The sequence below is a fragment of the Macaca thibetana genome, chromosome 14, assembly GCF_024542745.1.
Source record: "Macaca thibetana thibetana isolate TM-01 chromosome 14, ASM2454274v1, whole genome shotgun sequence".
NCBI lineage: Eukaryota > Metazoa > Chordata > Mammalia > Primates > Cercopithecidae > Macaca > Macaca thibetana.
In genome coordinates this window covers 97,992,287-98,014,923 of record NC_065591.1, presented here as the reverse complement: position 1 = coordinate 98,014,923, position 22,637 = coordinate 97,992,287, and the positions used below count along the sequence as shown (strand labels likewise).

Genomic DNA, 22,637 nt, shown 5'->3' with positions numbered 1-22,637 from the left:
ACCATGCCTGGCTAATTTTGTATTTTTAGTAGAGATGGGGTTTCTCCATGTTGGTCAGGCTGGTCTGGAACGCCTGACCTCAGGTGATCCACCTGCCTCAGCCTCTCAAGGTGCTGGGATTACAGGTGTGAGCCACTGCGCCCAAATGCTTTTTAAAAATGTTTCTACAAAATCCCTAGTGATCTTAATATTTGCTAATAAAAAGTATTACTATATCTATAATCTCAAAACTCTCTAAACTGATATAAGGCAAATGACGATTTCCATCAATAAAGAGCAAACTTAACATTGATTCATGCTATTTAAGAAAAAGAGAAATCCGAAAATCTTACATCCTGATGTCTAGATCCATCGGGTTTCCTAAGAGCTACTGCAACAAAATGGTGCTCATCTATTTTGCTTTCCTGAAAGATAAAAGGTAAATAAATATAGATTATAAAATATGCAAACCTAGATGTAGTTTTATTTACATTTTCTAAATCTCATTCTCTCTCTCTCTATATATATATGTACGCTCACACACATGCATATATATATTTCCCCATCTCCGCTAAACCACTTTAGAAGTTACATACATGCGGGCCTTTACTCTTAAATACTTCAACATGTATTTCCTAGTAGGCACATTCTCTTACATAACCACATCAGTTAATAACTTCAGTAAGTTTAACATTGAAACTATACTTTATTAGCTATATTCCAAATTCTGTGAATTAATCCAAAAATGTCCTTTGTGGCATATCCCTCCTTCAGAACAGGAGCCCAGTAATGGGCAAGTAGGGACAAGTATCGCATTCAGTTGTCACGTCTTGTCAGCCTTTCGTTTTTTATGACATTAACATTTTAAAGTACAAATTCCCCCATATCTGCTTTTTCTTAATAAAATTTTGCTCATTTGGGGCTTGTTTGATGTTTCTTAATGAGTGGATTTAGGTTATGCATTCTCAACCAGAATACTACATAGGTGATGTGCCCTATCTAGAGGTACTTGATAGCTATCTGTCCTTCCCTGGTGATGTTACTATGTATAATAAAGTACAAGGTTAAAAAAAAAAAAAAATCAGGTTGCAACATTGGTATGTAAGCATTTAGTTAACTACATACTATCATGTATGAAAAATCATGGTGGAAATTTATAGATCAAACATAACCAATATGCAATTTTCTATTTTCCCCTACATATGAGACAAAGGGGAAGGAGGCTTTAAAATGTAATATATATTGAGACAGTCACCAGAAAAAATTATGAACACTTAAAAGCTGAACAAACTTTTCACTGAAAAACCACTTTACTAAAGCATTCTTCCATAAAACGTCAGAAGAAACTAGAATTAGAAATAGTACTTAGGGAGCTTTCATTTTTTATCTTCTTCTTCCTATCTTCATACCTTCAGGTACCCAAATCAGCAAAAAGTGAAATTCAGTAAGGATAAATTTAAGATATGTTTAAAGAGGAAAAATATAAGACTAAGTGTCAGAAGATTTACTATGTCAAAATTATCACAAAGTAAGTCTGCTATGTAGCCCTTTTCTGTTTTCTCTTTAAACAAACAAGAAAAAAGTAACCGGAATGTACAAATTTAAAAATATCCAAAATAATTTTTCAGAAATCTAGCATGTAAGATATAGTTCTTACATGTATAGAATATTTCAGTAAATAAGAATCATGCTTAATGTATAATTAGAGGTGTATGTACACTAACAATTGATAGTTGGACACTAAAGAATGTTAACTAATGGATGTACTGTTTTGAACATTTCATTTTTTAAATTTTTTGTAGAGACAGTGTCTCAGCCTCCCAAAGTGTTGGGATGACAAGCATGAGCCACCACATCTAGTCCCTAGCAGTTTTTGACCCAGCTCTCTTTTTCAAAATGCTTTCTGTCCTTGGATACCAACACTACTCTGTTACACCATTTTGGTCATTCTTTATCAGTCTCCTCCACAAAACAGCCTTTGAATATTAGCATAGATGCTCCTCAACTCACAATGATGTTATATCCCAATAAACCCACTGTAAGAAAATATGGTTACATGGAAAATGCATTTAATACACCTAGCCCACCAAACATCATAGCATAGCATAGCCTACCTTAAATGTGCTCAGAATACTTACATCAGCCTACAGTGGGCGAAATCATCTAACACAAAGCCTCATTTATAATAAAATGTTGAATATCTCATGTAATTTATTGAATACTGTACTGAAAATGAGAAAAGGAACGGTTGTGTGGGTTCTGCAAATATGAATTCTACTGAATGCATTATCACTTTCATACTGTCATAAAGTCAAAAAAAGTTGAACCATCATAAATTGGGGACCATCTATATTCTCAGGGCTCTATTCTCGGCCATACTTCTAACTTCTTGTGGCTTCAATTTGCACTTCTCTCTTCACAGATTCAATATATAGTTGCTCCTTAGGTAATCTCATAGTTCCAACTTCAAATCCATGGTTTCAACTACCATTGACATAATGGTTATACTTATAACCATTATAATATTTTTCCTCTAGCCCAGCCCTTCATTCCATTCACCTATCTGACATCTTCACTTAGATGTTTGGTATCTCAAACTTAACATCTCATTTATTTTCTAGTATTCTGCATCACAACAGATTATCTTCTAAGTCAGAGAACTGCTCTACAGCCCATTTGCTGGACACAAGCAGGACCAATCACAGTATAATGACCGGTCTGGAAATAAACAACTAGCCCAAGCTAGGTCAGGGAGTCCCTTCTCTAGGATTTTTGGACTTGGAACAGAAAGTGAGTTTACCAGTTTGTTTGGGGTTTTAAACTGTAAATTGTTGTAAACCGTAAATTGTTACATGCAACAACAGTATGTTACATGCAAGAGTCATGTTTTCTGTCATGTAGACCAGAGAGGCTGAGAAAGCTGGTGTATAGAATGAGAAACATGGGTGGGAGAAAACTGAAGCCAAAATGTAGAGAAAGGCAAAAGTAGGAGACAAAAAGAGCTCTGAATATTTCGTCCCCTAATTCTAGCTAATACTGGGGACAGCTGCTGAATAACTCTAGTAACCTATAATACTGTTTTGGGGGGTTTTTTGGCTTAAATTAGTGTGTGTTGGCTTCTCTCACTAGCAACCAGGAACTGCTAGTGACAGAAACAAAATACAGTAAGAGACCAAAATACTTAACTTGATCAATACCTTGCAGGATCTACCAGCCTGATCTGGAATCTCTCTTAAATACCCTTATTATGGCCCAGCCAAAGTGGCTGCTTTTGGCTGTTCATACATGCAAAGCTCCTTTTCAGAGCCTCTTTTCTTTTTCCATTCTGAACTCACAACGACTCATCTTTCAACATCTTTCAAGTATTAGCATAAATGTTACATGCTCTCATAGTAGCCCTGATTTCACTTTCAGAGCAGCAGGACTGGATTCAGTTGCGTCCACATTCAGTGACTAGCCTACCCAAATCAATCATACATACACGCATAAAAAATAGAAATTCTTAGTTATAACAATTCTAATAAATTTCTTACCTCAAATGCCCATTCTTTTTCTTCCTCTCCATCCAGGAACAAACGTGTTTCTTTATAAACTTGGCCTATATCCAAGTTTAATGGAGATAGATCAAATTCAAGCCGCTGCAATTCAAATCCTAGTCCAACACCAATGGCTTTTATGAAGCTTTCTTTAAGTGCCTAAGATACAGAAAGACATTTTCTCTTAGAATTCAGTGTACAAAAATTTTTCATAGAATCTACAGGCCCAACAAATAGGGAGTTTCAATGCTATGCTACATTACAGCTATATGGCTCTAAGCTTTTTTTAAAAAAAACCCTTACAGCATGAAAACAAACCATCCACATGATCTTAGGGCAAATCATTTAAGCTCTCTGTGCCTGTATCCCCTTGTACGTAACCTGCGATCATGATAACAATACCTTCCTCATAGGGATGTTATGTATATTAAACTAACTAACTTATAAAGAGCTTGAAGTAATGTCTTCTGGCATGTAGTAGTATATATATCAGTGTTTGTTACATAAGACTTCATGTGTATTAGTTCCTTTATGACAGAAAACATTATTTATAAATCATAATGTTTTGTTTTAGCTTTAGGTACTTTCTAACTGAGCATTACACATAGGTTAAATTTTCTTAAAATGAAATGTCATTATAATGTAATATATGCATAAAAACCATAACATTCTCAAGCAATCTACTGTTTCGACACTACTGGGTAACCAAGGACTCTGATTTTAAATGAAGATAATGGAATCATTATAGACTTTTGCTTTAAAAATTAGAAAGAATTATACCCAATTCCTATAAAACATATCCAGCTGAGTCCATTCATCCTTAAAGCTTCTGATTGTTTCCCATTCTTTGTTGGTAAACTTTCGTTTCATAATATGAAAGAATTCTGGAATTGAACCACGACCTGTCAGTTAAGGAAATAAGAAATTAAATAGCAGTTCTATTAAAAAATAAAAAGTTGCTCTATTACTAAAACTGTTAAAGACAGCACCCCCCAAAGATCTAAAGGGCAACCATTCTTTTGAATACATTTAAAATAATCCTAAACAAAATCTCAGCAAGTCAAAACAACTTGAAAATTAAAACAGTAAACACACTATGACAAGCAGTAGTTAGCCCAGAAATATGAGTAGTTTAACAGGAATTGGTGATATTCTATAAATTATTACTTAAGCAGGAAAACCATATGGTTGCATCAATATATGCCCCAAAAAGTTTTGATACAATTTGGCAGCCAAAGCTGTTATAAATCTTAAATAACAGGAAATTTCTTATATAAAAGGGTATTTATCAGAAGCCCAATTAAAATACTCCTAAAGTAGAACCATATTATTCTAAAGTTTTATTTTGTTACGTAACAGAGAAAAAAAGGGAATAATTATTTTACCACAAGTTTTGGAAAATTAGCAGAAAGCTGAAAACTGTTCTTTTATTCTACATTATTGCCACGGCTAAAAAATTAATACTTACCTTCTTTAAATGTTTTCCAACTTGTTTTCTAATATGACTTCTTCAAATAAAAGATTTTCATTATTCTTTCATGGTTGCAGTTGCAAAATAAGCTCATTTAAAAAAACTTGAAACATATCTTTAGTGCCACTATTTCATAGATAACAAAATATTACATAGCATTCGAAAAATAAATGACAAAAGATACAACCCAAAGGATCTCATTCCCAGAACTAAGGGGTAAAATACATGTTAAAATTCATGGTAGGTCTCTAGTATTGAATTTTCCCAAACATTAAAATTATGTGTTTGTGTGTCTTTACCACCAAGCACAAACTTTCTACCATCATTCATTTTATATAAATACGCATAATATGTATAAATATTTACACAAATATGTATTCAACTAATATTAAAAACAAATTGATCACTGTTCTTGCCTTTTATACTTACAGCCTAATGGGCCTATCAGAGGTAGGTGAACCACAAACATTTACTAAGTGTATACATGAATGTTAACTATTATATGGTAAATTACTTCCTAAATATTCAACTGCCCTGTATCCTTAGTTCATTATTACATTATTTTCCAGAAAACCTTTTGAAGGTAATCCCTTTGAGGATTCTGTTAATATGGGCTTACTCAAATTCTCACTTCTAAAATAACCAACTCCAAAATTTGACATTCTGAAATGATTAACACAATTCTTAAAGAGATAGCTGATACAACACTCTCTATGGGCATTTCTTATGTAAATAAATATGTGGAGAAAAAAGATGTTGAAGATGTTGAATGTCCCCTTCTTAATACTTCACTGGCATTTAATCACTAATTCTCTCTATGATAATTCAACAATTAGAATTCCACTAAAAGCATACAAGTGCTAGGTACCACGAACCACATGATGAGCAAAACAGACATGGTCCTTATCTTCATAGAGAGTTTAGTTTCTCCTGCAGTAACCAAATACCTTTCCCGCATTCATCTCAAGGGTAGAATATATTAAAAATTGGTTCTCTCACGAAATATTTATGATTCTCCCAGTACCTCCGCTTCAAGAGTCAAAATAGTCGCCTCTTAGTTCATCAGGAAGTATTTCTGCTGATCTTGTTGCTGATATGTGGTACTATGGATCAAAATAAGGATCCTCATTCATTTTCAGGCACTGAGATATTAAATTGTGATCTTAAGAGTTCAATGGCAAGAAATTCTTACCCCTTTTGCGGCCATGGATCCCTTTGATTGTTTGGTGTTTACTCCTCAACACCTTCCTGAGACTAACATTAATAGAAGCCCCTCAATAAAAACTGTTTTGTTCAACGCATCAATAGTACATACTGGCTTGATAAATAACATCTTAAAGAACACCTTAAAGAAAGTAAAGACAGAAAGCTTCTGAAGTAACTAACATAAATCTGGAAATTTTAAACATTGGGGACACTATATCTACAAAAATCATAAACTATTTCCTGTTGAATGGATTTTGGCACAAACTGCATATGTAACAATAATGGGAGGAACAAACTATCTTTGGTTTGGAAGACTGCATTATGTATTTTGAGTGAAACTGTAGTTGTAACAGATTAATGTCCAAAAAATCTGCATTTAAAAAGATACGCATTTTGTCATCTATAGTGTCATTTTGCTTGCTGCTTTCTTCAAATTTTATTTTTATAACCTCCAAGAAGCCTTCTGATTTTTAACTAAATAAGATGGGGCAATCAAGGAAAAAAATTTAAATAAGCATGCTATTAAAAAACTGATTAACATAAAAGGCAATCAATCTGGCACAATCACTAGAAAGCAATCACATAACTCATTATGTTCAGTCAAGAAATACCGATATGAGTGCATTTTCATATACTTTAGAGCATCTTATTTAGACCACAAAATAAAAATTTGACAGCAATAGGAAAAGGTGATTTTGTAAATATTCGGCCAAAGCACAGCAGCGCCACACTGTGGCATTATGGTGGATATACAGTGGGCATATACTCTGTTAAGTGTTAAATACAGTTTACCTCAGAAACTGGAATAAAGAAAAATTGGTAGGAAGAACAGTGAATTTGTCCCTTAAGCTATTTGAAGACAGCACAATTACTGGACATACATGTTGGCAAGTTCTAATACTACCATTACATACACAGAGAATCATCAGTCAAGCTGAGAAAAACCTGATCCTCCATCTTATAGTTTGACCATTAAGGAGAGCAGTGTTAGATATTGTATTGTGCAACGATTAACTAATTAAGACCACACAGAAACTAATGTTTTATTTTAAACACAGTAGTAACATACAACAAAATCATTTAGATCTAATGCCTTGAGCAACTATCGCTGGCCTATGAAAAAAAATTCTAGTAGTACCAGAACCTCAGGGCCTACCCACATTAATCCCTCTCCAAAACAAGGTTGCCAATATGTATACATAAATATGTATATATAACAGTACTTCAGCCTTTAGTTAAATGGGCTGGCCATTTTTGAGGCACGTGGAAGGGAGTTAAGCAATGCCCAACTATGTGCTTGCTTCAAAGTACCAAAATTTAGCCTCAGATAACAAATCATATTATAAATTCCAATAGTTTCACTTTCTAAGTACTGAACTGTATATAATAGAATTATATATAATTTTGTTTCTATGAGAAGTGACAGTCTTCTAAGATATGAGTTAGTATGTATACGCTGTAATGCTTGACTTATCAGCTCATTTGTCCAGGAACTTATCCAGACACAAACCTAGAATAACACAAAAATATCTGAGCTGCCAATATAGGTTTCACAAACTACATGCACAAAGCCTCTTGCATGTTACTATCAAAGGATATACTTATATTTAAGCCCTCAATTCGTAAAGTACAGCAGAAAAAGCACTAGACTGAAATACGACAATCCAGGTTTGAGACTCACCATTTAGGCAGTCCTAAACTTCAGTTGCTCTTACACTGTTTACCAACACATATAGGTATTAACACACAGAGGCAAGAAACAGGCTGATAGAGCTAGAACTACTGGGCTGTGAATGTTATCCTTTTAGGAAGAACTCCAGAGGATGAAGACGACGACCAACAGGACAGAGCAAGAAGCCTTTTATTTTTGGGCTTTGAAACCTAATGAATTTACTCTGCTGGGTTTGGAACATGTTTGAGAACCATGATCCTTTTTACTTCAAACTTCTTTTTGGAATGGGAATGTCTATCCTATGCCTCTCCTACCATTGTATTTTAGAAGACTTGTTTTCCGCTTTCACAAGTCCACCCATGGAGAGGAATTTTGCCCCAAGAAGGATCATACTCCAGTTTCACACATAGCTGATTTAGATGACTGAGATAATGAGACTTTGCCACTTTTTGGGTTGATGATATTAACACTTACATGAAATTTAGAGCTAATGCTGGAATGGGCTGAGAATTGCTGATGCTGGGATGGGGTGAATTTACTTTGTATGTTAGATGGATATAAATTTTGCAGGGGGCCAGAGAATGGATTCTACTGGGTTGAAGGGTGTCTCCTGAAATTCATGTCCACCCAGAACCTTAGAATGTGACCTTATTTGGAAATAGAGTCTTTATAGATGTAATCAAGTTAAGATCAGGTCATACCTAATTAAAGTGAGCCCTGAATCCAATGCCTGGTGTCCTCACAAAAAGAGACAGACACAGAGAGGAGACAGAATAAGTCATTTGAAGGTGAAGGCAAAAATTGGAGTGATGTAACTGCAAGCCACGGACTGCTAGGAATGAGCAGAAACTAGGAAGAAGCAAGGAAAGATTCTTTCTTGGAACCTTTAGAGAGACCACGACCCTGCTGACACCTTAACTTCCGGCCTTCCAGAACTTAAAGAGCCTTCTGTCACTTGAAGACACCATGTTTGAGGTACTTTGTTAGGCAGCCTGAAGAAACTAATATACACATAGATACAATTTAAATTATACATAAGCACACACATTCACGTACCCTTAGGAGCTTTAATTTTATGTCCCTGGAGTAAAATTTTCACATGCTGGTTCATCACTTCTTAGCTACAGATTGAGTATCCCTAATCTGAAAATCTGAAATCCAAAATGCTATAAAACTCAAAGCTTTTTGAGCATCAAAATTATACTCAAAGGAAAAACTCAGGGGAGCACTGTGGATTTCCCACTATGGATATACTCAACCTGTAGGTTATTTATTTAACATTTACTTAACATCTCTATGGCTGTTTCTCAAATTGTAAAATAGGGACAAAGAATTGGGCAGAGTAAGAATAAACATGTAAAACGCCTGGAACTATCAAATACCTAATAAATATTAGCTCTGAGGCTGCTGTGAAAGTCATTGTTAAATGTGTATCTTCTTTAGTCAACTGTTTTTATGAAGTCCTTCCTATATTCATCAAGTAGGACTTAAGTGGTTTTCCCGTTGATGTTTAGAGGGGCATTTCACATCTTAACAACATTAACCTTTGTCTGTCAAATTTGTCACAAATATATTCTCTGGTTTGTGAAAGATGATTTAATATGAAATCATATCTGTTGACTTTGTGGTTTCCTTTTATCATTTTAAGCTTCAAAAGCCATCTTTTCAGAAGTTTGCTCAAATATACAATTACACTGTGTTCTAGTAAGTGTTAATAAAACTTTAATTTTGTTAGAGTTGTGGCAAAGACTTTCTGATATCACTCATAAAAAATGGTAAATGGGCTATAATTTTTCTTTTTGTTAGTTCTGTAAATTACATCCAATACAGAGTTTCCCAAACATTAATATGCCTAACAATCAACTGGGAATATTGTTTAAATATAGAAACCCGGCCGGCCACGATGGCTCACGCCTGTAATCCCAGCACTTTGGGAGGCTGAAGTGGGCAGATCACCTGAGGTCAGGAGTTCAAGACTAGCCTGGACAACGTGCTGAAACCTTGTCTCTACTAAAAATACAAAAATTAGCCAGGCATGGTGGCAGGTGCCTATAATCCCAGCTACTCGGGAAGCTGAGGCAAGAGAATCACTCGAACCCAGGAGGTGGAGGTTGTGGTGAGCCGAGATTGCACCACTGCACTCCAGCCCGGATAACAAAGAGTGAAACTCCGTCTCAAAAAAAAAAAATAGAAACCCTATTGTACTCTCAGAAATTCTGGCTCCCACAGGTCTGCAGTGATTTCAAGGAATCTGTATTTTTAATGACTACCCTAGCTGATTTTGATATCCTGATCAAAATTTTAAAATAACATGCTATGGTCCTATTACTATGATAGAAAAGAAGTCTAAGACTAAACGGACTCTAGTTTCAAGATAAATTTTTTTATTATTTGGATACTAGCAGGACTGTAGCATTTTCCAGAAAATTTAATTCTGATATTCTATGTATGATTTCTTCTCTACTGTAGTACAATATATATAATTTCACCCATTTTTAAGTATACAGTCCAGTAGTATACAGTACATTCATACTGTCGTACAATCATCACTACTACCTGTCTCCAGAATTTTTTATTCTTTTTTAAACTGGAATTAAATCTGTCTAATCCCAAATCTTGTTTGTTTCTTATCCATTTAATCTGTCATCTTCTTCAATAATATATATTTTTATAAACCAAATCTCTATGTTCAGTCCTCTTTATCTCCTTATTCATTCCCTTTCATTCTGGAAGTGTTTCTCAGATTTATCCTATAATCATCAATTCAATTTTCTGTAAAAGCTAGTCTATTTACAGGTTCCTATACAGATTCTTTCAGTACTGACGTTTGCGAGAAAGGAGGATTAAGGGTTTTGCAGGGGACAGAGTTGTATGTTTTTAACTTGAATTTAGAAATAAGGACAATTTTCTCTTAAAATTAAAATTAAAAAGGTTCATGGAGAATTTTTATCTCAGAGAAAAACATTTCTTCTAAGTCTTTTAGCTTTTGAAATTTTCTCATAACTTTATAAGTTTTAAAAAATCATTTTACATAGCTGGTTTGTTTTTAAAGGGATTGAGAGATATTTGTTTTAAAAAAATAAGATTCTGGCAGGGCGTGGTGGCTCACGCCTGTAATCCCAGCACTTTGGGAGGCCGAGGCAGGCGGACCACGAGGTCAGGAGATCGAGACCATCCTGGCTAACACGGTGAAACCCCGTCTCTACTGAAAATACAAAAAATTAGCTGGGCGTGGTGGCGGGCACCTGTACTCCCAGCTGCTTGGGAGGCTGAGGCAGGAGAGTGGCATGAACCCGAAAGGCAGAGCTTGCAGTGAGCCGAGCGCCACTGAACTCCAGCCTGGGCGACAGAGCCAGACTCCGTCTCAAAAAAAAGAAAGATTCTGCTACATATATTTTTCTGTGATGTGATATTGGCCGGGCACAATGGCTCACGCCTGTAATCTTAACACTTAGGAGGCTGAGGCAGGCAGATCACTTGAGCCCAGGAGTTCAAGACCAGCCTAGGCAACATGGAGAAACCCTGTCTCTATTATGATATTAAATATATATATCCATATACATTCTAAGTCCCTTCAGGTTCATATAGACCTAACTAATTCTTTTATTACAGCTAATAATTATCTGTAGAATGCATCCACCATTAATTTATTTAACCAATTTCTATTAGTAGCTTCAGGTTTTGTTGTTATTCATAAATATTTTGGATACAGTACCATAAACAAGATCGCTAAATCAAAGACTATGTGTATTTTCAATTTTAACATTATTTTCCAAAAAGCCTGTAGCAATTTCTAGTGCTTCCATCTATATGATTGTTCTTTTCCGACATTTTCACAAGCTCCAAGTGTTTTTTTCCAATTTTCTGCAAATCTGATGGGCATCCTGTTGTTACTTTAATTTGCATTACTCATCATTAAGGTAATAGCTTACTGACTACTTGAATTTGTTCTTCTGTAAGGTGCCTATTAATATTTTCTAATCACTTCATAGAAGCTCTTTATATATTATGGATATTGACACTTTACCAATTTGTTATAAGAATTTTCCTTATTCTATTATTTATCTTTTGTATTTGGTTATATTTTTGGAATATAATTTTTTAAAATTTAAATATCGATTCTTTCTTTGATAAATTCTGAACTCTGTCTTGTTTGAAAAGAATTCAGAAAAAGATTTATTGCAACTTGACCTAATTTGTCCTAAAATTATAATTTTTTTTTTACTTTTAAACTTCTAATTCCTCCAAATTGGTGTATATAGTATGTTTTACATCCACATGACTAACCAATTCTACCAGCACCATTTAATAAATAATCTTTTATTCACTGAATTGAAATATGTATATATCCTGGGCTCTAAGATTAACTCTTCTAGTTGTCTATTCTTTCACTAGTACTATACTCTTTTTAGTTTACAATGCCTAACACAAGTTTCTGAAACTGGTAAGGCAGGATCCTTACCATATTTTTCATATTCCTAGTCATCAGTTCTTCCATAACAACTTTAAATGTATGTAACCCAGTTTCACAAAATTTTTCAAATTTTGGTATCTGCAAATTATTTTAATAGGAATCAATAAAATCTCATACTGAGGTCATATACTGTAGAGAGCAGTTTGGACAAATGTCTTAACCTTTTATACAAAATAACAGTAGTACTTACACACTAGTCTTATGAAGATGAAATAATACCTATTAGGCATCTAACATAGTGTCACACACTTGTAGGAATTGCTCAATAAATACTAGTTACACAATCAAGTCGTACTGACAATGGAAAAAGACCCACCTGTAACTGGGAAGGGGGAAAACTCCTTGAGGGTGGAGACTTGGTTTTCCAGTAAGGAATTCAGAGTACAAAGTGACGTGTGACTTTCTAAAACCACTTAAAGGTTTTAAATCCCAAGTGCATTTAAAAAAAAAATTGAGCAAAGTTTATTTTAAAAATGTAAAGATGAACATGTAAAACCACAGGGGGAAAATTCTGGCCCTTTCCCAAATTTCAGTCATAATTTTTATGTATTTGGTCTCTCTTATTTTGCCTTACTTTGTAAACATGGTCACAAAACTAAACAATTCAAAAGTTACCCTTTATGCTCAGCACTTCAAACACCTTTAATGGTAGAAAAAATTAGAAAACGAAGGGAAAACCTTCATTTAAATTAAGATGAAGACCAGGAAAACACTATTCTTCCTAAGAGCAAGAATGTACCGCCCTGGCATTTACAGTAGGCTATATACTAGATATGTTCTCTTCTGCGTGGCCGCAGCCAACAGTGGGAGAACAGGTAGAGGGAGGGAAATGAGCTGCACTCAGTAGAAATGGTTAATGCACCATGAAAGAAAAAGATTCTCTAAGTTCCTACAGGATTCTTACCTACAGAACAAGACGGAGTAATGGAATTGACTCTTTCAATGCACTAATGATAACCTCCAAAGCCAACTCTGTCTTTAGAGTTGACAATCTAGTAATGATGCTTAGTACGAAACACAGTACTTTCCTTGCTGCTATCCTAAGTTTTGACTACCATCATTTAGCAAGACTCTTAGGAAAAATCCCTTGCTCAATCTCCTCACTTACTACAATAAGTATAGCAATTCAAAGAATCTTCAATGAAGCAAATCAGTGTCTACTTCCCATCCTCATTAAGAAATCATGCTGTGTCCATTCATGCTTCAGAAATCAGTGGCATGGTAAAATACTAGTGACAACTGGAAAATCTCTCTTCTTTTCTGTATTACTGGAGATAGCAATAGCTTTTTCACAACAAAATAAAGAAAAAGAAAAGGCCTAGATATTGTGATTAGTCAAATAAGATCAACTGAGAGGGAGGTCTAATAAAACATAATTAACAGGAAAACTAAATCTGAAATTTTTGCTCAACTGTCTTTCCATCATTTATTAAAAGCTTCTGTTATTAATTACTTGTTTATCCAGCACTGACCATAGCCAACACTGCCCATCAAGTTAACTGGTAATAAAATCTGTTTCTCAGAGGTATCATTTCCAAGCAGATACCAACCCACTGGGCCAATTTATTTACCGTGTAGTTGTGCTGACTGCATTGTAAAAAACAATGGTCTTTCCATTTCTGATTTCAGAAAAAGTTCCTATAATGACAGTAGAAAGCTATAAGAATATATGGGCTAATTCCCATGCTAAGAGTCTTCTACGGCAGCAATTTTTTTAGAGTAAGCCACCTATACCCCTGTTGAATACCAGATCCTTTCCTAAGAAAAATGCACATGTACACATCATACAAAATGTAGCCAACAATTTCAGGAGGTTAAACAAAATTCCTTGAACCTTATCCAGGGAATCAGATCAACAATCTGTCACAAGGTTTCCAAAATCACTAGTAGGGCCTTGTTCTGAGCAAACCTGAGAATAGAGTTATACTGGAAAGGTTTATGAGTACGTAAGAGAAAGAGTAGCTAGTAGGAAAATGCAAGGTAAGGACAATAAAAGCAAAAGGGAGAAGAGATTCATAGCTACACTGAAGCCTACAACAGCACAGTGTTTTTTCATTCATTTGACAAATATTTTACTATTATATACTAGGCAAGGCACTAAGAGATGTGATAGTGATTAAACTCTGATGTAGCTAACATGGTTCTTGCTCTCACACAGCTTTTAAGTACCAGGAAAAGATAATCAACCATCCTGATGAATAACCAACTGAGACACATTACTGGAATAAGGAAAATACATTTTATGAGAGCCTACAACAAAAGAACCTAGCTTAGATTTCAGGCTCACAAAGCTTCCCTAAAGTAAAGTTAAGGTGAAATCTAACAAGCAAATAGGAGTTATCTATGCAGAAATGGGAGTGAGAGAAGATTAATACAAGCCTTACAGACTGAGAGAGCCACATATTCAAACCACATATGGTGCAGGCAGTATGGAGATTAGACAGTTTTACTATGAAATTAGGAAGATGTGGCTTCTTTTATTAAAAGGTTTCTTCTTAGCCTGTTACTTATCTTCTGTAAAAATAGCAGTATATGCATCATAGGGCAGTTGAGAGAATTAAATCACAGAATATATCTAAAGCTCTATGTAAAATGCCACGGCACATGGTTAAGTGTTCATTAAATGTGATGACGACAAGTATACAATAATTAAAAGAACCTGTATTTAGTATGTATTAAATTGCCTGGGTGTACATTCAACCTCACCACAAATGTTAGTGGTCCTTAAAGCCACCAGTAACAAATTTCTAAGGCAATATATAAGCAACTTAACTATTTTAATAATGTTTGCTCCTCATTTTTACTTGCATAAATGGGCTAAAAAGAGCTGTATTTAGATACAGAACAAAGAGTCGCCCGTTGGTATCCACTGGGGATGGGTTCCAGGACCCTCCTCAGATACCAAAATCTGCGCATGCGGCCCTGTGGAATCCGCATATATGAAGTCAGCCCTCTATATCCTCAGGTTTCATATTCCGCAAATACTGAATCTTGACATGCATTTGTTTGTGGATGCAGAATCTGCGGGTACAGAGGGCCAACTACTGAAAAATATTCCCAGGAGTAGACCCATGCAGTTCAAACTTGTGTTGTTCACGGGTCAACTGCATATGTTATCTCTACATAAGGACTACAATGCACTTTACGATTGACATTCTTTTTTAAAAAACAAACTAACAATTTGACTGAAAAATTGTGGTTAATGTTTAAGTGAAATAAGTTGAAGTACAATTCAAAAAGAATTTCACTTTACCTCTAGGCAAAGTATTATATGGATCACCAGTAACGGATAATCTATTATTTATTTGTAAGTCTGTAAATAGTCATGGAAATATACCCTTTTCAGATTTATGCTCTCCATTACCTTTGTGTACTAAGCACATTTTCTCTAAACTTAAATATCTCTAATACATTTCCTGGCCTGAGATTACTCAATAGGTAAGAACTGAGGCATCAAGACATTTAACTGCTATACTACAAAAATGAAATGTTACCTGGAAAACTAGTCTTCATTATATCAATCCCAACTTGCAGCTCAGGCTCAGCAGCAAGCACCGCATAGTCCCCTTGATGAGAGATGTTAAAGTTGAAATTCGGGTAAGGATTCGATGAGTCCTTTGCAAGAACTGGCTTTCCTTTTGCAGTTCTTTGCAAACGAATGTGATTCCAAGGGATATTCAATTTCTCTGCAACCAATTTCCTTATCATCAGACGACCAGCCTGTTAAGTACATAAAACATTTGGTATGTACTGATGTCTGCCAAAGATACAACCACACTACGTGTAAAAGTATTTTTTTTTTGGTTTCTAAAATTTTCATTTTTAAAACTTTTCAAAATACTTAAGGATTAAACACACGTTAATTTAAACTTAACCAATGCTTAAGTAGATAACAAGTTAAAGCCCGCCTTAACAATTCCCTCTCCTTTGCTAGCGACCAAAGTTAACAGCTGGCATCCTGTCAGTCTCTTCTGGATTTAAATATATGTGCATTTACATGTTTTTGCTAACTCTACATATAAACACAAACATGAGATTATACTTATGTAGTATTCTGCCACATATAAGCTTTTAAATTTATAAGTATTGGGAATTATTTTATGTCTGTACACATCCGTCTGGTCCATGCAGTTTTAACTGTAGCATATTTCATAATATTATTTCCCCTTTATTGGACATTTTAGGCTCGCTCTAGACTTGCTGTCATAAACAACTCTGCAGTGACAGCCGTCCTGTATCTACATCTGCGCCTATGTATTTCCAGATCCCATATATTGATCACCCAGCTTCAACGATTAGCAAGGCATGACCTATCTTGTTCTGCTCTCTCCCACCTCCAAATATTATTTTTTAAATAATTACTAAACACACACACACACAAAAAGCAAGAATATAAGATGACAAAGTATGTATTTTTAAAAATATCTTTCAGGTTTTTTTCTTCTTCAATTCTAACACTGACTTTTAAAAACTGCAGGCTTTTAAAAGTAGTTCATTTCACAATTCCTTACAAATTATAAGTGTAAAAAATTTTCACCAATGTGCCTTATAATTATCAACTAGTCAACATTTCAAACAGAAAGGTGTTTCAATATGGGACATTTTTAAGAAAGGACTGTCTTTTAAATGATGGTAATTCACGGTTGTTTCAAATTGCACCATATTGTAGAGATTATTTGTTTGGAAATCCCGTTTTCCATTTGTTGCTTCAAAATAATAGCTAAAATAAATCTACGTAAAATACTGTTTCCCATGGCATCTAGTGAGGAAGGTATCCTCTCCGGCTTCAGGTTCATTGGCTTCAATCCCGTGAAGCGCAGGGCTACGAACTATATCATACTGTCAATAATTTCTAGGGCCTACCACGTGCAGGGAGTCCTCGGAGAATGGTGGGATATTTAACAGGCAGAATAAGCATGGGTTATGAACCCACGCAAAGAAAAAAAATAACATTTAAAGATAAAGACATAAAAACATTCATTACAGAAAAACACAATTTTGTCGGCCTTCCTTACACTTATTTCACAGTTTAGGAGGGTCTCCATTTGAAATAACAGGGGAAAAGAAAGAATTTTTACAGCCATCGCGGCCTCCGAGGCGGTTACAAAGGCCGTGGAAACCAGGCCGTGCGTCGCCCGCAACTCCGCAGCGCCGGCTGCTGTCGCCCGGACCGGCCACGGGCTCCACAGCGAGAAGGTCGCCGCCAGCGCGAGAGTGTGGGGTCTCCACAGCCCGGCCCGCCTCCCCCAACATCTGCTTCCTAGGCTGTAAATACCAAAAAAGACCTGTAGTACCATGGCTGCCTTAGCGTCCCGGGCAAAGACGAACTGGCCAATGCGCTCCTTCTCCTCGGGCTGAATCGATCGCACTGCCAGCAGCCATTCGGCTCGACTAGGCAGCCAAGTGCCGCAGGAAAAGGCCCAGCGCACGCCCTCCATGGATGGCACCAAGCAGAACCGTTTGGCAGGGAAAACCATACACTGCAAGCAGACCTCGCCGTTACCTCGGGCCTGATGGCGCGGTCGCAAACGTGGCCCCACCCCCTTCTTCCCGGCGTCCGTGCGCAGGGGGCGGGACGTCGCTACGCAGATGGGCACGTGGCCCACCGACAGCCCTCCCAGCCCGCCCCCAGCTCAGCCACCTCCTCTCGGAGAAAGCAGCTGGGGGCGGAGACGGAGATCAGCTCTGCGCTTTGCGGCATTGTATGACGTCACGTGGGCGTGGCTTCGGAGGCGCGCAAAGGGCGGGACCAAGGCCAAGAGCCCGGCAGTTACGCCACTCACACTTGCGGAAGAGTTGACGGGACAGCGGTGCAGGCCAATCGCAACCAGTCCTCTGGAGGCAGGGAGACTGGGGTGGAGACTTCGGAGACTGCAGTTGCAGGTGGGTGAGCTCCGGGGTCTGAGGGAGGAGTGGGATCGTAGCCCTTATTCTCGGGGTCTGGGTTGGCCCCTGTGGCCCACAGAGAAGAGAATGTCCTTGGCTTCAGCTGCTTCGTGTACGGGGCACGAGAGATTTCCACCTCTAGGAGGGGGTCTGCAGTGATGCCCCCTGGAGTTGTGCAACGCGGCAGCCCTGAGTTGCTTCTTTCCCTACCCCCATCCCCATCGGCCTAACACCCACCCTCACACAGTATGTTCCCGACCCTTAGCAGCAGGCAACCTGAAACCCTCCCTCCGAAGGCCGAGCCGAGGCACTACCCCCAGTGCGGGACTCCGACCCCGCCTGAATCAGAGGCTGCCAGCGAGCAGCTGGGCTAATGCTGGCTTTTTATTTGGGGCGATGAAGCGACCCAGGTGCTGTTTTGCTATTGCCAAGCCTGGGCTACAGCCCTAGCGAGAAAACAGGATTCCATTGTTGAGGCATCAGTGTTTCCATCATGACAAGAGGTCCTTGCTCTAGCCGCAGAAACAAGTAAATAACTTTACTCAGTTATTTTCTCAGACTTTGCGAAGGGTCATATTGATGTATGTCTGTTTCCTTAGTTGTTCCGTATAGGCTGTTGTTGACTCTCGTATGAAAGCCCACGCGATCCAAGTGCCCTGCAGGTTTTGGTCCAGGGAAAAGTTGGTCTCTGCAGATGACTGTAAATGACTACCTGGAGGTCGATTAAAGTGCAGTACTGCGGGATTCAGCCGATTTCCTTCTTCCTCTGACTGCCCGGAAATATCAGCCAAAGGCCAGCGGTACTAATTAACACAATTACCTGCCTATGATTTCTGTCCTATTTAAGATGGGTTCTATTATGTTTTTATCCATACTTGTCTTCATTAACTTTTCGTGATATCGTAAGCCCCCCAAATCCCTCGAAAGTAGATGGGATTCTGAGCACACACACACACAAATTCAGATCCCCAAAGGACAGTAAAATGAATTATTGGCTTAATATATCATCTTAGCTAACCAAAAGCCTGTGTCAGCTGCCATACTGAAAATCTGGTTACCAGCTGCAGGGAGCTTACAGTCTGGTAAAGCAAATAAATCATATGCATAAAAAGTACAATAAGAGACAGTGTAAAGATATGTAAATAATACTAATACCCATATCAGCAATGATCATAACTCACTTCTCCATTTTTAACTAAGAATCATATAACTTTTCCTTCCTGTCATTTTAAACTGATTTTTGTAAGTTTGGTACATTAAGTTTCTGTTTCCAAACACTTCTGTGTACGTTATTGCGCATGTTCTGTGTACTAGTTATTACTGATGGAGACAATGAGCTCAGAAAGAGAATCTGTTTAAATTTAGGAATTCATATCCCATTATTTTACCATCGAACAAGAGCTCTGTGTATTACATCTATGGAGCCTAATACACAGACAGTAATTTAGGGATTATTTGTACTTGGTCTAGAATGTAGAATATTCTCCCCTTCTCCCATTATCACATTCCTTGTTTCCTCTGTATCATTTAGGCCCAAATGTCATACCAAACAGAATGTCTTCGTTCACCCAGTGTAAAATAGCTCACTCTTCCCACTTCCAAACCTCAGCCCCAAACCTATTACCCTCGTGAACATATTTTGTAGGTTTGTTGAATCCCCTTCCCTGTGTGCTTTTAAAAATTCTCCAGAACTTAGCTTAAACCTTCTCTTAGGGCCTACTTCAGAGTACCTTTTTCCAAAACAGTATTGTTTATATAATTCATTTGGCAGTTATTCTAGTATTGCCTTATGACATCTCTCCTATTGTCCTGAATTATTTGCATGTGTGTTATCTTGCAAAATAGAATGTACAGTACTTGAGAGGGAATGTCATGTATACCTTTTACAAATAGTGTACATGAGTAAATATTATTAATGACTCCACAATAGATTTATTACTGCTTTTTATATTCTATCTGCCTTTACTTCCCTCACTTTTATTAAGGAAATGTAAATATGCAGTTTATAACTTGCTTAACTGTATTAAACGAACCCAACAATTTTATTAAAATATTTTTTATTGCATTGGTCAGGGGAAGAAGAGGACTAAAGTAATAGGGGCTCACTCAGTCTAGAATGATCATCTTGCTTGGTGCCGATCTGTGGCTTCTTAGCAGGATTCTGAGGGATTCGTATTCTATTTCCAGCTCTACCACCAATTGTCTGTGTGACTTTGGTCACACAGGATCCTATGTGTGACATAACCTCTTCCAGGTATTAATATCAATAGAAAGGCATTATATAAATCATCTCTAAGTCTAGGTGTTTTTTAGATGTATTCACTAACTTTTTATTGGGTCACAAACTTTATTCTACCTGAAACACTTTTTTTTTTCACCCAAGACTTATTTGAATAGCTCTATAATTCTACCAGTTTCTCAAGGAAGAAACCATGATGCTGCTTTTCTTTGATTCCCTATATCCAATCCATCTCCAAGTGTTTTTGGTTTTACTTCTAATACAGCTAAATCCATTTGTTTCTCTTTATTCCCACTGTTAACAATCTGGTATAACCCACCATCATTTTTCATCTGAAATACTAATCAGTTTTCTAGCCTGCCTGAGAAAGGGGAGCACTCTCTTCCAATGTCTTCCATGCCATAAGCACAACCTGCTTTCAGAGCTAAATCTAGAAATCCATGCCCTTAATTCTCATGTTATATTGCCCTCTAATTAGACTGAGAAGGAGAAGCCAGCAAGGTAGGAAACCTGAAGAATGTTGTGGCATAGAAACTAAAAGACGAGTGTTTCAAGGACTAGTTAACGGTGTGAATATTCCTAAGAGGTGAAAAGATGAGGAGAGAGAAGTGAGAATTCAGCTTCAAGATGGTAGTGTGGTGACATTGACAAGGGCAGTTTTAATGGAGTAAAAGGAATTTTATCGTAGTGAGTTGAGATGATAACTGGAGGTGACGCTACCACAGAGTGCCCTTTAAAGTTTTTCTGGATTTAGGAAGTAGAAAAATGGAATGGTAGCTGGAGGAATAAAAGGTCAAAGGATAGATTTTTGTTTGATGTTTGTTTAAAGATGGAAGATACTAGAATTTGCATGCTAATGGAAAATGTCCAGTAGGGTGGGAGAAACTCTTAATGTATAAGAAGGAAGCGGGGGTTGTGTGTGTGCGGGGGAGCAGGTGTTCACCATTCTAAAGTACACTCTATTGTAGAGGCCCTTGTCTGTGTTGTTTTTAGCTGTATTTCTAGTATCTAGAATAGTGCCTGCCACAATATTTGTTACTCCATAAGCTATCCAATATTTGTTGAATAAATGAATGACTTAGACCCTACTTCTCTTCCTTTCAATTCATTCTTGACATATTAGCTAGAAAAATATTTTTTAAAAAAATGATGTCATGTCACTGTCCAATTTAAAGTGATCAGTCATTCCTATTTCACTTAGAATAAAGCCCAGCTCCTGTGACCCATTGGATCCTGACTGAGGTAGCAACTGCCTTCTGCAGCCCTATCTCCTGACCCTCTTGCTTTCATTAGCTACTCCAGCCACAATGGCCACCTTTAATTTCCTAAAACTGAAGGACTCCTTTCCCTCTGTAGGGCTTTATATGTGATTTCCGCCACTAATCCCTTACCTTCTTGTCATTCAGTTCTCAAATGACACTTCAGAAAGGCTTTCCCTAGTATTGTAGTGGCTGAAAGCAAGTGCTCTCGAGCCAAACTGAGTTCACATACCACCTCCCTGCTTACTTGCTATATGATCTTAGCCAAATTACTTAAATTATCAAAGTCCATTTTCTCTGTTTGTAAAGTGAAGATAAGTATCTACTTTATCCAGTTTTTTCGAAGATTAAAAGAATATGTGTAAAACATATAGCATGGGGCCAGGCATGGTGGCTCATGCCTGTAGTCAACAGCATTTTGGGAGGCTGAAGCATGAGGATCACTTAAGGCCAGGAGTTTGAAACCAACCTGGGTAATATAGTGAGATCCCATCTCTAAAAAAAACCAAAAACCAAAAAACAAACAAACAAATAAAAAAAAAAACTGGGTGTGCTAATGCACAACTGTAATCCCAGCTACTCAGGAGGATGAAGTGGGAGGACTGCTTGAGCCCAGGAGGCTGAAGCTTCAGTGAGCTGTGATGCTGCCACTGCCCTCCATCCTAGGTAACACAGCAAGGCCCTGTCTCAAAAAACAAACAAACAAAAAACATAGTACAAAGCATGGCACATAATAAGCACTATATAAATGTTCCCTGTTACCCCTTTTGTTACTGTCTGAAATTGAATGCCCCCATTGTTCATTTCCACTTCCTACTTGTGGCTTCACGATACTTATAAAAATTTATAATTATTTATTTGTGTACCTTATTTATTATGTCGTCTTCACCAGATACTGGACAGCAAAACAGCAGG

General features: G+C 37.1%; 2 protein-coding genes across 4 annotated transcripts in view; one reads left to right on the top strand and one right to left on the bottom strand.

Annotated features, from left to right (window-relative positions):
* The window catches only part of AASDHPPT (aminoadipate-semialdehyde dehydrogenase-phosphopantetheinyl transferase), a 21,752-nt gene extending 3,708 nt beyond the window's left edge, over positions 1-18,044 (bottom strand). The window contains exons 1-6 of one of the 2 annotated variants that reach the window (XR_007719464.1): positions 17,633-17,962; positions 15,833-16,058; positions 4,296-4,417; positions 3,513-3,674; positions 2,118-2,205; positions 333-404 (exon numbers count right to left, since the gene is read on the bottom strand). Coding sequence is in view for 1 of the 2 variants with exons in the window: in XM_050759513.1 (XP_050615470.1) it covers positions 333-404; positions 3,513-3,674; positions 4,296-4,417; positions 15,833-16,058; positions 17,633-17,815 (765 nt within the window). In the remaining variant the exon portion in view is untranslated. Of the gene's footprint in view, positions 1-332; positions 405-2,117; positions 2,206-3,512; positions 3,675-4,295; positions 4,418-15,832; positions 16,059-17,632 lie in introns of those variants that run through there. The other variant, XM_050759513.1, reaches the window with a different exon arrangement.
* Positions 17,788-22,637, top strand: part of KBTBD3 (kelch repeat and BTB domain containing 3) — a 24,027-nt gene continuing 19,177 nt past the window's right edge. The window contains exons 1-2 of one of the 2 annotated variants that reach the window (XM_050759511.1): positions 17,788-18,221; positions 18,824-19,024. The gene's annotated coding sequence lies outside the window, so the exon portion shown is untranslated. The remainder of the gene's footprint in view (positions 18,222-18,823; positions 19,025-22,637) is intronic. The other variant, XM_050759512.1, reaches the window with a different exon arrangement.